Source organism: Lolium perenne, chromosome 3, assembly GCF_019359855.2.
Source record: "Lolium perenne isolate Kyuss_39 chromosome 3, Kyuss_2.0, whole genome shotgun sequence".
Classification (NCBI taxonomy): domain Eukaryota; kingdom Viridiplantae; phylum Streptophyta; class Magnoliopsida; order Poales; family Poaceae; genus Lolium; species Lolium perenne.
In genome coordinates this window covers 148235323-148252045 of record NC_067246.2, presented here as the reverse complement: position 1 = coordinate 148252045, position 16723 = coordinate 148235323, and the positions used below count along the sequence as shown (strand labels likewise).

The 16723-nt window shown below is 44.9% G+C and overlaps 2 protein-coding genes across 3 annotated transcripts; one reads left to right on the top strand and one right to left on the bottom strand.

Annotated features, from left to right (window-relative positions):
* Nucleotides 1–5092: 5092 nt before the first annotated feature.
* Nucleotides 5093–9789, top strand: LOC127327041 (glycine-rich domain-containing protein 2). 2 transcript variants are annotated; one of them, XM_051353825.2, is made up of 7 exons: nt 5093–5483; nt 5860–6264; nt 6371–6652; nt 7543–8051; nt 8266–8396; nt 8478–8620; nt 9014–9789. In XM_051353825.2, exons 1-7 carry the CDS (start codon nt 5181–5183, stop codon nt 9494–9496), a joined length of 2256 nt encoding a protein of 751 aa, XP_051209785.1. In that variant the 5' UTR covers nt 5093–5180; the 3' UTR covers nt 9497–9789. The 2 variants fall into 2 exon arrangements, with proteins under 2 accessions (XP_051209785.1, XP_051209784.1); XM_051353824.2 differs by having other exon boundaries at nt 5857–6264.
* Nucleotides 9738–14290, bottom strand: LOC127327040 (dual specificity protein phosphatase PHS1-like). The gene is made up of 10 exons (XM_051353823.2): nt 14114–14290; nt 13897–14009; nt 13268–13490; nt 12897–13073; nt 12657–12817; nt 11566–12574; nt 10960–11106; nt 10655–10882; nt 10348–10505; nt 9738–10239 (listed from the first exon to the last, which is right to left on the bottom strand). The coding sequence occupies exons 1-10, from the start codon at nt 14162–14164 to the stop codon at nt 9930–9932; spliced, it is 2577 nt and encodes an 858-aa protein (XP_051209783.1). The 5' UTR covers nt 14165–14290; the 3' UTR covers nt 9738–9929.
* Between the last annotated feature and the right edge of the window lie 2433 nt (nt 14291–16723).

The following is a 16723-nucleotide window of genomic DNA, read 5'->3' as shown; positions in this document are numbered from 1 at the left end:
AGAAACCGCACGAATAATGTCGAAGAAAAGGAAGGATACAATACAACACCTACCATATCTTGACTTGCTTCAGTCATCAGGTCAAGCATGTAATCCTCACGCTTGGTAGCCCGCAAAGCATCGGCTACCGCAGATTCCTTTAACTCCAAAGCCTCCTGTGCTTGTCGAAGAGCAGCTTTTTCATGCTCAGAGGATTTACGGGATTGGTCCATGACAGTGACAGCTTGCTTTTTCATAGCTTGGAGCTGTTGTCGAAGTTCGGCTAGCTCTTGATGGACTGAATCAACACACGAAGAATCGTCTAAGAAAATGCCGGCAGGTGTTCTCGTAGAGCGAGACGCGGCGGGTGAAGCATCGGAAGGTCCAGCAGCCTCGGTATAGTTATCAAAAATCAACCGGAAGAAAGAAATATCGACATCACTCATTCGGCAGGGAACATTTTTTCATTAATAGTCAATACATTTACATAAATGAGGACCCTTACAAAAGTCGACTCCTAGCTAGCCGATGTGAATAGTCGCAAGTCACAAAGAAAGCGACAACTACAAAAGGAAAGAAACATATGTACAAGTTAGTCTACTTGACCTCCGTCCTGACAGTGCTAGTGATGCAGCAGACTTCGGGTTCAGGTAGGCGAGGATTTTCTTCGAGTGGGGCTTGGCGTCCTTCACCAAAGCTTTCCACTTATCCTTGTTCGTCCCTTTGATGAAGCATCTCTAGCAAAGGAGTCGAAGAACTCCCCGCGACAATTTCTTGAGTGTCGCCAGCCCCAGTTCTTGCTTTCTTCGGCGCAGGTGCTCGGGGGCTAGCCGGAGGAGTTGATGCTTCCGTGTTTTGCTGTGGGGGAGGCGAAGAATCCACAGCAGTGTGGTGTTCTTCAGAAAGAACCATGGTGTTGGACGTGCTCGTAGGAGCCGTACCATGAACTGCGGGTTCTTCCTTTTCCTCTCCCTCTTCAGAACTTTCAATATAGTAATAAGGCAATATATGAGTATTCCAAAGAAACAAAGAGATGGGAAAAAACGGAGATAAAGTAACTCACGAGCTAACAATGCCAGCATCATCATAGGGGTCAAAGGAATCCTCTTCTCTGGGAGAAGTTTCTTCGGCAGCTGAGTCTCTAGGCTTAGAGGCATCGGAATCTGCGACGTCATCTTTTTTCCTCTTGCACCCAGGACAAAATGGCAAGTGGAGGAGAAACAGAGTGGCCAGATTCAAATTGTTGTTCATATTCGGTTACGGAGGAACCCACGGATTTCTGAAATCCCGCGGCTTCACTTTCAGGAAGAGGTTCCTGTGAATCGTCGGTGGCGACTTGCCGATCATCCACCTCTCCACCTCCAGGAAGGGGGGGAGAAAAGATAGAATTTGGTGGCCCTGTAAAGTGCAAAAGCAAGACAAAGACAGAAAAGTGAGTACACATGGAAAACAAAGTAGCAGTCGAAAAAATAATTAAGCAACTTGGAGAAAGGCTACTTACTTTAGGAAGAGCGTGGCTACCACTGAAGGGCACCACGTGACAGGAGGAGGGAACTTCGTTATTCTTGCTCAACGAAGTAAAACGGCGGGCAAGTCTTTCCATGTCCTTCAAAGGAAGCTCGACAGAGACTCTGTCAGAATCTTTGGAACCCGAATACATCCACATGGGATTTTTTCGGGCCTGGAGAGGTTGAATGCGGATGCGCAGAAAATATGCAATAATCTGGACACCCGATAATTCAGCCCCATTAGTGTTTTGGAGCTCATGGATGCGAGTGATGAGGACTTCTATGGCCGCCTTTTCCTCGGCAGTTGCTTCAGCATCCCAAGATCGGCGCCTTTGAATTTCTTCGTCAGCGTCAAGAGGCGCAATGCCATATTTGTTGGCCCTCAGAATATTTATCCTCTATGTAGAGCCACTTTTTGCGCCAGCCTTGGACAGAGTCGGCGAATTTGACATCAAAATAGTCGACATTCGAGCGAACGCAGATAACAATGCCACCTACGTTGTAGGCGATGTTTTTCGAGTTGTTGCACCGATGATAAAAGATACGTTTCCAAAGGGCCCATTGTGGATGGATGCCAAGGAAACACTCACAAAGAGTGATAAAGATAGAAATATGCAGAATGGAGTTGGGGGTCAGCTGGTGTAGCTGAATCCCGTGGATGAAAAGAAAACCGCGGAGAAATTCATGAAGAGGGACAGAAAGGCCACGGAAGATAAAATCGATGAATGTTACCCGGAAATTGATAGGAGGGCGTGGAGTGCTCTCATCACCAGGAAAGATTAGGGATTCTTTGTTGAACATGCCGAGCTTCTTTAGCATCTTTTGGTCCTGGGCAGTGATCTTCGAGCGCTCCCACCCGGAGATCTTGGCCTGCTCCATGGATTCACTGGCGTCAGGGGCGCGGGATGTGCATCGCTTTGTGCGAGTCATGCAGTGGGACAACAAAGAGGATGAAGTAGTAGCAAGAACAACAGGAGCGCAAGGAGCTCAATAGGTAGCAATGGCAGAGTGCGAGGGAGAGCAGATGTGCGGCGTGGCGAAGGGGATGAATGAGGATGATACGGTAAATTTATAGCGATAAGGTGACCCGCCGCGCCATTGGATGAAAAGGAGAGGCATTTTTGGCCTTACGCGTGTCCATAGGGGTAGAATGGTCTTATCAGCCTGAAATTACCGAACAGGAGTTACTGCACACGTGCCGGAAATTACGGAGGACGTGTGTCCCCCACTTGCGCAACGTGTCAATGGTGCAAAACTTTAGACCCACGTCTCAGTGAGGTGACAGGAGCCGTGGTTTCCCAAGGAGGCAATCGTGGCCATCGTCAAAAATGATGTCATATCAAAGAAAACTTCGTGTGGCTTTATCAAAGATAGCGACTTGGAAATTTCGAGTGTTCCAACAAAAGAAACTTCGGGAGCCTATGATCAAATACAAGCATTTGTTCATATGCTCGGGGGCTATTCTTATCAGAAACATTGTTCATAGTTCTGATAAGAGGACAAGTTGAAAAACAAAAATATAGAGTTGGTCAAAGTAGCAAAAGCTGAGCCTACATCCAAGTGCAAACACTTGCCTGTAGCCTCGGGGGCTACTCCCATCAGGAGCGCTGGTCGCGCACCCGATGAAAATAAATAATGAAAGAAAGCGGCAAGTTCAACCTCAAAAAATAGATGGTATGGGTAATATAAGTTGAACCTACACCCAAGTGCAAGAACTCGCCTGTAGCCTCGGGGGCTACTCCCATCTGGAGCGCTGGTCACGCACCTGATGAAACATGAAGAAAAGAAGGAAAAACAGGATGACAAGACAAAAAACAAGGAGAGAAGTTATTGTCGTACATCTTCGAGTTATATATAACTCGTCATGTACTCCCATCGAGAGATCAAGATATTATCATTCACAATTCGAAGAAATTAGCAATTCCAGCAGCCGAAAAAGGCACTCGACAATATATTCCCAGAGCGCGTCCGATGCGGGGTAAATTCTGGATGCCGTAATATTTTACGAAGGTAAGTCCCCAGGATCCGTCCGGTGAGGCGTGATATCGCACCCGAATGCGCTCTACTACTTTATCCGTGTCAACAGACGCGGAGAAAAATCCTAGCTGACGCGTTAGGTACTCGATAAAATATGACTGGAATTCGGCTCGTGGTAAGACCTTAAGCGGCACATGTCGAATTACGCCAGTATACCGAGATCGAGTCCAGGGACTTGACCTTGAAGTAGGTTTTTGCGAGTTTGCCACGAGAGGAGTTAACTGGTACCTGATCCGTCAGATGAACCAGCCCCATCTACCGCTATCCCTGCATAAAATATAAATGTTCTAGACAAAGCATTATGGTGATTCGAAGAGTTTATGGATTGATTTTACGGTAGAGATTTTACTCGACTCTACGATTCAAGCAAAATCTCGGGGGCTACTGACATAGGCATCCCGAATGGGCCTGCCGAATAAAGTACCCGTGGATGGCTGGAGGCCCACGACTCGAAGTTTATGAAGCCCGAAAGCCCAACAAGCGTCGATATGGAAAGTAGAGATAGACTATGAATAGAGTATTGTAATAATACGGGAAGGACTCATATAACCTCCCGGACTTTGTAACTTGAGCGATACGAAAACCTCGGCTCCACCTCCTATATAAAGGGGAGCCGAGGGAGAAAGAAAGTATCGAATCATTGTCAACACAAACCCTAGTTTTCATAGTCGAGCACCTGTTTCGGCTGAACCTTCGAGAACTACTTGCCCTTTACTTTCCGTGAAACCCTAGTTTACAACTTGTAGGCATTGACAAGTTAAACCCTTGTTAGAGGCGGCGTCAGCAATGACTGTAGATGCCGTGGAGGAGGACCCGCAACTCGCAGAGTACGAGGCGGCGCTAGCGGCGACCGCAGATGCATTTGTCGCGGACGAGCGGCGGCACCAGGAGGCGGAGTGGCGGCAGCAGACTGTCGAGTGGTGGGAGCAGCCTGTCGAGTGGCAGCAGCAGCGGCGGGAGGAGCCTGCGCGACGGCGGGAGCTGTGGGAGGAGCAACAACGTCAGAATGAAGTCTACGAGCGGCGGCGCTTGGAGGAGATGCATGTGCGGCTAGGAGGCAGGAGGTTGAGCACCGTCGGCAGCGGGAGGAGCTGGAGCAGCATGTGCGTCAGGAGGTGGCGGCCGCGGATAGAGCGACCTACTTGGAGTTTGTGACGGAGAGAGCAGCGGGAGATCGACGACGGAGGATCACCGGAGGAGCAGGCGGCGCAACATCGGGCGATCGTCGAGTCGTACGACAACATACGTGCACGTCCACCTCTCCATAGAGCCGGGCGACCAGTAGGTTAGAGCTGAAGCCAATTTCACATGTCATCTGGAATCGAGGAATGAATAATGACGAACCTGGACTCGCTCCGTTAAAACATTATTTAGTTTGTCTAAGAAATCCAATCAAAGCTGCCGATTTAGGCGTGCCGATGTCCTCCATTAGGCTGACACTGTAACCCAAAACAGCCCTTCCATTCCGTCGTCGTCCATCATTCCTGGCAGAAGACCCAACAGCATCAACCAAAATGGTTTATTGTTCGGTCCGTCCCGTCCTAATCATGCACGATGAAGCATCATTAGTCGGCACACGTCGGCCCTTTTGACCAACCACTCTCTGCACTGACGCCCACCATCACTTTCAGCCGCGGCACGGCAGCAACAAACCGAATGCCCTCCGCAGCAGAGGCGCCGTCGGAGCCCACCGCCACCGCATCCATGTCCTCCTCGTCCCCCGGCTCCCGCGGGCAGGCTTTCTTCTCCGTAGACCTCGCCGCCGCCTCGCGACGCCTCCTCGCGTTTCTACGCTCTGCGGCGGCCGGCGGAGCCGTCGGCCCGCGGTCTGTGCGGAGGTACGAGGATCTGTGGCTGCCGCTCGCGGCGGAGGCGGCGGGTGGAGGAGGAGAGGAGCCGGCGATGTTGGTGCCCCCGCCCGACGTGCAGCTCATCTGGCTCTGTCACTGCTTCCACCATGTGAGCCTTGTCACCGCCATGTTCTCTTTTACTTTGCGTCGCGTTTTGGAGAACTACTCATGTTTTTTTATACAGTAGGTTGTTTTATTACTGACGGCTAGTTGAACGTAGCATAATCAGTAAATAGTTTGTTCTAGGACAGCTTAAGCTCTATTGATTCGTTACTGAATGCCTGTTAATAATTGCGCCATCGAACAAAATTGATCACCTTATTGTATACAGAATTACAGATAACAAATTGTTCGAAATTTTTGACAATATTCCTCTCACTTTACAAGTTACAGACACCCTGCTTGCTCTTAACAAAATTATATTTTGAATTATATTTTCTTACAAAGTGTACGATTTGAAGTTGATTCTTTTGTGTTCCCAGCAGAGCTATTTCTCATACTGCATATCGAGGTTCGGACGCCTCATCGATCGGCCTTCAATACTTGATGCTGAGAATGAGGAGTATGCTGCCGACTGTTGTCGGGACCTCTGGGCTGCACGCTATCCATTGGACCCGTTTGACCTTGACAACAATGAATTTGATGGAAGCAATTTGAATGCCATTGACAATGACAATGCTAATACTGAAATTGTCAAGATAGTTCAAACTTATGCTGGCCTAGCAGCCCGCTTTGCCTCACCCTTTGTCTCGGAAGGCGTCTACCATGTTGCTGCGAAACGGCGGTACATGCGGTTCCTTGACCTCATCAGAGAGGGTGTGTGCACAACCAGACAAGACACACGGCTCGTACCAAGCCTGGACATATTACTGATGTGGCTTGCTCACCAGGTATGCTTAGTGACAACATCCCAGTCACATAAAGCTATTAAGCAAAGTAGCAAACAAATGATGTATATTCGTCTGCATTTATACAATTGTTATGTATCCTTGACAGAGTTTTCCAGTGAGCTATGCAACAGACATGACAGCAATGGCTATCAGGGACAATGTTATGAAAATGGTGGTCAGTTATGGAGAGGTGGTGAGTGAGGAGGTTGTGGAGAGGACAAGGGTGTTGTGGGAAGAGGCATATGATGAGCCATACGATCTTTCTGGTTCAGAGCTTGATGCCAGAGCAGTTGACACAGCAAGGGAAGCATTCCACTGGGACACTGCAGCATCAGAAGAGGACGCCAACCGGCTGTACAAGGGGTTGCAACCTAGATTTCTAATGGAGGTATTTCAGAAGAGCACTATTTTTGCGAAGAAACAATCATGCATGATAGTGTTCTTGATGGCTTGGTCACTGGTCAGTAAGAAACAATGTCGACCTGGCCGATTGTTTCTTCGCAAAAATCATCTGCTTTGGCATTTTATTACACCCTGGATTGCAAATAACTGAAAGCTTGGGGATCTGTCAGGCATAATGTCAACAGGCCATCATAATATCAACAACAGAAGTTTAAAAAGCAATAGTATATTCCACACTGTGGGCACTTCAAGCCAAGAAGCGGGATTATTTACACTGATGCGTCAAGTAGCGAGTGTAGTTGCATTTTATTTTATTATGGTCATCATGTCGCAAATATATAGTGAATTTCTATATCAATATAATTCAGTTATATTAAAATTCAGTTATAGTGGCATTTTATTTACACTGATTCACAGGGATCTACCAATATAACTTGCAAGTAAAAAAGTTAATTCTTATGTGCTGCTGTTCTACCCTTAAAAGGACAATAGGCTATAGTTCACACCATAATTGAGTTAGTGACCTTTATTTGCACCTAGTCATTAGTTATTGCAGCTGATTTCAGTCTTGGGAAATGATTAGGCTGAAACACCCTTTTTGTATTTTCACTGAAATTTCTTCTTAGAAATAATATCGTACCTAGAAGGCATGAACTTGATAAAGGAACAGTTGTTGCCAACTTGAGTTCACGCTCCCGCTGAATACTGAAAAGTAGAGAATTGGCCCATTATCTAAATTGATATAAATTAATTTATCATGTAAACTCACTGCGTGATATGCAAGGGAAGGCTACACCTGCAGCTTTTTCCTTTTTATGTTACGTATGTACCTATTTTGCATGTTGGCAATGTTATATCAGTGATTCTTGCTAACAGGTATACGTGTTCCTGAAAGGAGAATTTGACAGCGAGAACATAAGCAAAGAATTTCTCCGTTTGCGAGCACAGAGGTGCTACAGATCATTAAAGCTCGACAAACCGATGTCCAGTTTATCCTGCAAAAACTGGCAGAAAACATGGCATCTGTATTGTGAATTTGCAACCCGAGGTCTCACAATTGAGGTTAGGCGCAGCACGAGTGGGTGCTTCAGGAATAGCAAGATCCTCAGGAACATATCATTCTCATGGAACGATATGTTGCATGAGAAATCACTTATTCTTACAGGAGAGCTGGATGCCAGGATGAGGGTTATGGCATCGATTACCCCTCCAATTCAAGCACCTTACTTGTTGAAGTGCGTACCTGACAGAGTCACTGATGATGGTGGGGCCATGATTTCTGATGTCATACTGCGCATGAGAAGTTACCGTCCGCAAGAAGGACGGTGGCTGACCCGTACAGTGCTTGATTACGGTGGGAGAGAATGTTTCGTCATTCGGATGAGGTATTGTTCAGAATATATGTGTAGTTGGGTTTCAGAATCACAACCTAGCATTATTATGTAATTGTTGGCACATAACCAAATACTCCATGTAGTTTTTGTGAAGAAGTTACACTCTTGTATTGAATGGATGCACTACTAAGCTTATGCTGGGGGGAATGACATTTACTTTTATGTCTCAATATATTTTTGTTGAATTCTATTGCAACATGTGTAGAATAGGCAGAGGAATTTGGCGGAGAGGACCTGAAACTCCCATGGCAGTGAAATGGGAAGACAGGAGCATTGAGGTCCGAGAAGGCTCATGGTCCTACATTGCAAGTGCAACATCCGTTGGTTATGCACCAGGTACTTAGTTATGCTGAATAATTGATGTCAGTGTTATACCTTGTCTTGAGAGGTGACTAGCTTTTTCCATGTGTGGTGCAGAAAAAGTGGTTGGCACAACAACACCAACTAAAGATCAACAGGAGAATAAGGTGGTTTGGAATTTTTCTACTGGAGATGTACTGACAGTGTGGTTGGGAGATGACCTGAACTTTCAACTACAAAATGAGAGCCCAGAAGAAGAGGTATGGTCCCATGCTGTCATAAGTTTCTTTCAAATGATTGCTTGATACATTTTGTCCTCAATTGGAGTTAGTAGGGATAATCTTGAAGTTACATAGCTTTCGTTCATTTGTTGTTCACTGCTGAAAGCTCTGGCCGCATGAAGATTCTGTGGTAGTTAATTTAGTAATTCAGTACCAGACAAAAGATTACAGAGTTTATCTTTTTGTTGCTTGTAGAAATGCAACCACCATGTGAGTTGTCTGTATGTACAAGTCTACAACAGATGCCATTTAACTTTTCTTGTTTAAGTAAAATACATTTCATTTGACTGATCAACCGTATTTGTAGACTTTTCTACCTAATGCAGATGTGCTGCTATTTTCGTTCCGTAAAACATTCTTTCGTCTTAGCAGGCAAGGCTGCTTGTAGGGAGGAGATTGAGCTACAGCATAAACAAGGATAGCACATCATATAACCATAATGAGGAGGAGCAATACATCACCCTAGTCCGTACATCAGCAGATCATCCTGATGGTAGAGCAACCGTGCTCCTTAATTGGAAATTACTTGCAGTAGAGTTCTTACCCCAAGAGGATGCAGTTTTTGTACTTCTCTTATGCATGGCAATCACACGGACAATGACGGAGATTAGAAGGGAAGATGTGGCTGGGCTTCTGGTGCGACGAAGAATACATGAACCACAGGTAGGGCAGAGAGACTGGGGTTCTGTGATGCTTCCAAGCTCGCCTTCCCTTGACCCTCACTTGCAGCCATGGTATCGGAATGCGGTGCGTGTTTTGAGCTCTGCAGAGACTGTGCCTAACGGAGTGATGCCCACCAAGTACTCACCTACTGATGGCAAGGATGAGCTATACAGGCAAGCTCTTATACCTTGAAGCCCTGATGGAGATAACTTTGTGAAGAAAATGTACAGGACAAATAATGATCTTGGCGCGCGTCTGATTATGGTTGTGATACATGGCTTATGAAAAAAGGAAAAATTTCATGGCTAAAAATGGCTTGATTTCTTGTCCTTTATGGTTTGTCGATAGATCAAAATCTTCTATTCCTTGGAGTGCATTGTAATTGTGAAGTATACAAAGGATACATGTTCCATTGAAAGAGTTCCAGAAGATGTTTCAATCTTGCCTCAGAAAATATACGTTTCCCATCTCTTGCAATTTCTCTAGGGAAAACCTCATGCCTTTTGGACTACTCCCTCTGTTCTAAATTAATTTATGCGGATTTGGCTAGATACAAGCCAAGTTTACAATGCCAGTATGATGTTCTGAGTGACGGCAGGTTTCACATTGAGTTTGTGCTCTGGCCTCAACCCGCCTTCATCATTGCCTCTACCGCCTTCTGTATCTCCAGGGACATTGCGGAGTCCACGCTTCCTGACGATATCTTGCGGTGAGACTTCTGCAGGTGGAGCTTGAGTGAGCTGCTGCTGAGCCCAGCGTTCTTGCCACAGATGGGGCACACCTTCATCGCTGGCCTCTTGTGCTGCCACTCCATGGAGATTCTCCCGTGCAGCCTCTTGTCAAGATCCAGCAAGACCCTGGCAAAGCCGTCATTGGGTTGCGCGCGTCGGTGCACCTTCTTGAGCATGTTCCATGCTTCTAGAAGAGTATAGTTTCTGAGACGAAACATATTAAGCAGATGATCCCGGGGGGAGTACTACCAGTAAAATGACATATGATGATTCTACCCCTCAACTGACAGAGAAAAAGTTATGCAGCCTTACTTTCTCAGCATCAGGTAAGCAAGTACAACGGTTGCACTCCTGCTTTTTCCTTCAAAACAGTGCACTAGAACTTTGCCGTGCAGATGTTCTACAAAATCAATGAAATCTGAGGCATCTTGGAACACATCACTGATGTCAGCATTTTCATCATCGTTTATCTGCAGAAAAAAACACCAAGCGTCACAAGGAAAGGACAAGATCAGTTCCCTATTACGGCCGAGAAAGCTCCAAAATGGAGCTTCAACCTTTTGCTGCTTGAAAATGATCTTCACATGAAATGTTTTCACAAAATTTCAGATGTACTCACAGAGAAGTTTCGGTAGTCGAAAAGGCAAGGTTTCTGAGATTCTGACTGTCCAATTTCATTTGCACACAAGCACAACACATGGGTGACCCCAAGGTGCTGAAGTGTGTATGTTGACCGAGCAGCGAGAGCACCACCAATATACATAAAATCTGTTATTTGAGAAGGACGTTCAGTACTTGCAGCATCAGAAATCAGTGAAATCCTCTCTAGAAGGTGCTCAAGACGAACCTGAAAAAAAAGGAATTCATTGGCTCAGTTTCTGCAACAGATAGTTGCCAGCCAGACAGGGGGTAAATTAGGATTACCTTCAACTCATAAGCATCAACAGCAATGCTATTATCTATCCCTTCAAAGAAGCCCGTGTTAAAGTTGTTGTCTTGACACAATTTTACAACATCAATCCTGAGCATGTCATTCCACTGTTCTATTTCTTTGCTTAATTCGCTGTCTACCTGCAATAGCATTGATAATGAATATAACCGGTTGATAATTTTTATGAACTATGGAGACAAGCCACCATTATAATACTCACACAGAGCAAACAGGCATCAAGATAGTTGCTAATTTAGGGTGTGAAATTATTTATAGACTATTTGGTTTCCTACAGCTAATTTTTCTAATTATAGGATACGTTCTAGGTTAATATTTTTGAAAGCTATTACTCCCTCCGGGCGAAATTAATTGAGCAGCTCAGGGGTACACTTGTACTAGACATATTATATGGCTGTGCCAATTAATTTGGGCCTGTGGGAGTATATCATTTCAGTCATTAGCGTAACTGTAAAAATACTTTCACAAAACAATTAGCCGAGCATTCAAGGAGTGTGAAACAGATAGATAGGAACTAGGTGGCTGTGTATAATCTGTTAAAAGATAGATGAATTTTCTATCGGCGCTTCAAAGATATTAACCTTGGCATACTTGTTAAATTCCCTGAGTTTCATCGTCAACCGCAGACCACGGGATGCATCACCATTTGCTTTGAAATTCTTCATCATAAAGCTCTCTCGACAGGCAGGAGATGACATGTCAAAACTATCACGGGATAAGGTGCGGGAAGGCCTACGCATATGCCGTGGAATTTCAGCATCACTTATATCAGTATGCGCCTCTACAGAACACAATGGTGATTCAGAAAGACCTGCTTCTTCCTTGTCAGATTCGTTTGAACATTTATGCATAAGATTGAAGAAAATTTTCATTAGAGTATCCAGCTTCTGATAAAGTGTGAGCAGGAAAATGTGGAACCGTTGAAGGTCTCTCAGAGCACTACGAAAACCTCCTCGGAAGGAATTCACTACTGCTAGCATATCACTCTCAGGCAGAGGAGAATGATGGTTATAATCAGATGACATGTCAAATTCCTCGGGTCCAGGGGTACCAAGTTTTCCAATGGACACCTCAAACAAGAGGTTGGAAGAATAGTCCCAGTTGTTTAATGTTAGTTCCACCAGCCTTGGGTAGTTCTCCTGATCTTTCGCCCGTTTACCGGCAGGTGGTCTGCGTGGTACACCCGAATCAATGGCTACAATACGCAAGCTTGAAATCTCAGGCTCAATGGGATCATAAGTGTCATCCAACACAAGGTCTGAGATATCTGAGCCGATACTGCCACTTATTGAGACGGCTCTTCTCTGCTTCTGTCTCTGAGGGCTTTTGATGATCTCTGGCTTGTAACGGATGATGGCAGAATCGCGAACATCATCCAGTGAATCAAGGTTTGCATAAGCATCTTTGTCGGCAACAAGTAGGTTTGCGTAGTTTCCACGCCAACCAAGGGGTCGACACCGCAGCCTATCCTCATTTCTCAGAATGAGGTCCAGAATCAGGATCCTACCTAAAGCTTCAGCAGTTTTTTCAGCAAACTCCCGTGAATCAAATGGTCTTGTGCTCTCCAGTAGTGGGGAGCCATGTACATAACTGCAAAACAGCATTGAAATTTCTTTCATGTTAACTCGGTACCATATTGTCAGGTACATTACTGGTAACTTGGAATTAGTACTTCATCAGGAATAGGCATCGGCTCAGCTCAAGAGCTTCTTGCATCTCGGTGCAAATCATCTCCTGAAGCTCATCACCAATAGCTACGGCTGCATGTCGAGCATTCTCAACTGCATCCTTGATTTGTGGCCATTCACATGAGGAGCTATGAATGACTCTGCCCTGCATTGGTCAAAAGAGTTGACAATGCAATGTTTACATAGGTAGCCTGAATGCCTGCCATAGCATAGGGGCTACTTACTTGAGGGGTCCTCACGCCAAGCCATTTAGCAAGTTCGTACCCAAACCGTTCTGACTGCGTGGCCATCCTTGATGGTGCTATCTTAATGACTGCAGCAGCCTCCTTGGAAGGAACTTCATCAATTTCAGATGTTCTGAATAACGCAATGAATACGACTCCTCCAGAATTTACAGTCACCTATGAAGAATGATACACACATCATGCAACCAATCTCGACTTGATGACTCCTAGGATGAGATTCAAGCACAAAAAAGACTAGAGAAGTGCACTGTCTAGGAAAATAATCAAGCCTACTACTTATCGCCAAAATTTGATTAACAGCAAGGAAGATAATTTACAGAAGGATATTTATAAGTAAAACAAGTACAAACCTCAAAACTTCTGTTTGTATCATCCTCAGTGGGCTCCGTACTGGTAGAAGTATGTTTTGTGTGGTGCAAAGAAGAAAGAGAACTCCAGCTGAAGTTACTTGACTCAATGTCCATCATGGAAACCCTCCCAAGCCTATCCCACAGGCTTGTTTTTGGCAGCTGATCAAATGGGTCGGGGTATATTGCATCGCTATCGGTGTCTACATTTTCTATTCCGTCTGAGCTGCAATATAGAAAGTGCATTAGTAATACTAACTTGGTTGAGAAAATCATCTAATGAACCAAATCATGCCATAATTCTCTACTATTGTGAACATCTGAATAAACTTAGATTAATGCTGCAACTGACTACGAGACTATTTACTTGAGAGAACCTTTCGAAAGCTCTTCATGTTTGATCAAATATATATCCAGTGGGCAGGCAACTTGGAACCAAACAACTCATCAGAAATAATATCGCCGGGCAGACGTAGAAGATAAAATTCATAAGCAACTTATCCTATCTCATCAGCAATCACACGAGGACTAAAAGAGTTCGATCCTTACCTAACATGGTACTCTGCATACAACGCAGAGCAAATCATATGATCAGTAATTGATCCGAAGAGCGACCAGAACTAATTGCTTACCTGATTGTGGATTCGATAGCCAAAATGCCAGGCTTCGTTTGCGGCGCCCGTGATAACGAGGAGAACTTCCCGCTGCGCTTCCTCATCGACGCTAGCCATTCCTTGAACCCACCCTGCGAGAATTGAGATCAAGCTGGTACCTCTTTTCCCCCAAGAACATGGACGGGAACAAAGGGATCATTTTTCTGGTTCGAGATTCTAATTTCGACGCACTTACGAAGGAGGAAGAGCGTGAGAAGGATCCCGATTCTGTGCTTCCCTCTTCCATTCCGATTCTTCTGGTGTGGGAAAATCTGGCCAAATGCGTGCCTATGAATCGAGTTCTTCAGGAAATTGGTGAAGTTCGTGACCAATGAAGGGAAGGTGGCGTCCGTTTTCCCGTTCCGAAGGAGACTAACGCATTTCTTTTATATTTTTTTCACATTATTTCTGGATCGTGCGTAAGTATAAATGTATAGTAGCTGTCAACTTGCATACTTTAGATCTATGTACTACCTATATGTGTGTGTAGTTTTGCAGGTGTGCAACCATGTACTCACGTTAAACAAAAAACAATCAAAATCGGCCCAGATGAAATAATACGAACTTAAAATAAAATATCATCATATATCCCAAAGAAGTACAAATGAAGTTTCTCTTACTAATATATTTGCACATTACACTACCCGTCATAAAGTTGTTATGTCATAGATCTGATTAAGAGAGTGCTCCCTCGTGAGTGTCATGCGGTGGGTCTCACCAAGGAATTGTTCCCTTATCCTCTTCCTTTTCGCTCTCCCCCAGCCGCGTCCCAATCCAGTCTGTTGCCCACTTCTAACCTCCTCCACCATACTGCCGCCCACCTCCTGGGAGCTAGCGACACTGTGACAGAGAAGGCGATGAGCCCTAACCATAGGGTTAGGGGTGGGTGTCATTGTTGGAAGAAAGGTGTTGCGATGACAGATCTCTCATTATTCCTCCTCTCCAACCACCTCCTACCTTCGATAGCCCCATTCCAAGTGCAAAACGACACGCGACCTGTTGAAAAAGTGACCACAAAGAAGCCTCGCCAACAATGGTATATACTACATTTAAAAAGGTAAATGCTTATTTGCGAACGAATGATGCATTAGCCGGTCATCTTTATCTCGCTTCTTATTAGTTCATCGCGCTAAGATGTGTCGCAACGCACTAGTTGCTCCTCCGCTACTAGCTCCAGTTGCTAGCTGTCGGGTCTCCGCCACTGATGCAACTTTGTCATGGCTAGGATGTGCGCCCGCAGTTTGCGGTACAACTTGCAGAAGCGGCTCACCCGTAGTTTGCGGTAAAATTTGCATAAGCGGCTCACCCGCTGCTCCTCCATGCACCCACGACCACTACCGCATCTCCTCCTCCGCTACTAATTTTGAACTCTCCATGGTAGATTGTTCATGCCCAAGTTGAAGGAAGATGGTGTCCATGGGTAGATGGTTCTAGGGTCGTTAGACCAGGGCGAGTTTGACAATGGTGGAGGTCAGTATTTTCTGGGATTTCGGATGTTGTATAGGTTGTTTTGACATGCTACAAATGTCTATCATCATTGTTGTGTAGGCATTACTAAAATGTTTCAATGTTTTATGGGCGCATGCAACAATGTGATTTCTGGAATGCTATAGACATGTTTCAGTGACGTTGTACGCATTGGGCACATATGTTGGATGTGTTGGCTTTTTTTGTTGCAAATGACGACACACTTTTTCACATTTGCTACAATATTTGTCATACACTTTTTTTCTGCAAGGGCATATCCAAAAAAATCAATTTTAAATTTTACAAGAAAAAAATTGTTACACAAAAGAATGTTGCATTATAAAATATTACACGAATTTATTGCATTGATTAGACACATAAGATTCCCCTTAAAAATAAATCAGACGGCTAGGGAGCCAACTGATTCCCGGGCTGATTTGCTAGCACTCGCATTTTAAACACTGTGAATGGAAGACAACTGAGTACAAAATTAGGCTAGAATGTAACGTTCCTTCTACCTTTTCTAAAAGAAAAAACGGTCGATTCATGACTAGATGTTCACCCCGGATTTTTCATCTTCGTGTAGGCCCACTCCATTCAATGGAATCGAGCTACTATATGTTGTGGAGTGATTAGGCGACAAATGCATTAGCTGTGATTAGATAGCTATTGCGACAACAACAATTGCGTGCCGAGGCCCTCCAAGCAGCTTTAGACTGGGGCATGAGTAATGTGCAAGTTGAATCGGATTCCCTAAACCTGGTCAGTGCTCTGCAGAGTACCGATTTCGATCTAGCGCCTGCAAGTGTTCTATTTGGAGATATTAGATATATTTTGTTCGGCTAAACTTTAGTGCGGATGAGATTAGTTTTGCTTCCCCGTTCTTGTAATAAGGTAGCCTATGAGTTAGCTGCGTACGGTGCATGTCATGAGGCTGATTGTGCAAGCTAGGTGGACATGAGACCCACAATGGGGTGACTGAAAGTGCATGGAGCCCCCATGTGTGGTTTTGGTAATTAATGACAATCCCCTATGGACTAATGTTTGCATTGAGTTATATTTGTAGGAGTTGTCCATAGGCAATTCTTGAACCATTTGTTGGCTTCAAGGTTGCAATAAGAAGAATTTGATGAAAGATATCAAGTGTCAAGTATGTCTTGAAGATGAAGATGAAGTGAGCCCTCAAGTTACTTCAAGACATCAACATGATGAAGAATGAAGTGCAAGTTCAAGATGAGCCAACTCGAAGAGTTCATAAGCTTGAAGCTTGCCATGGAGAAATGAAGTGCAAGTTCAAGATGAGCCATCTCGAAGAGATCCTTTGCTTGAGTCTTGCCAT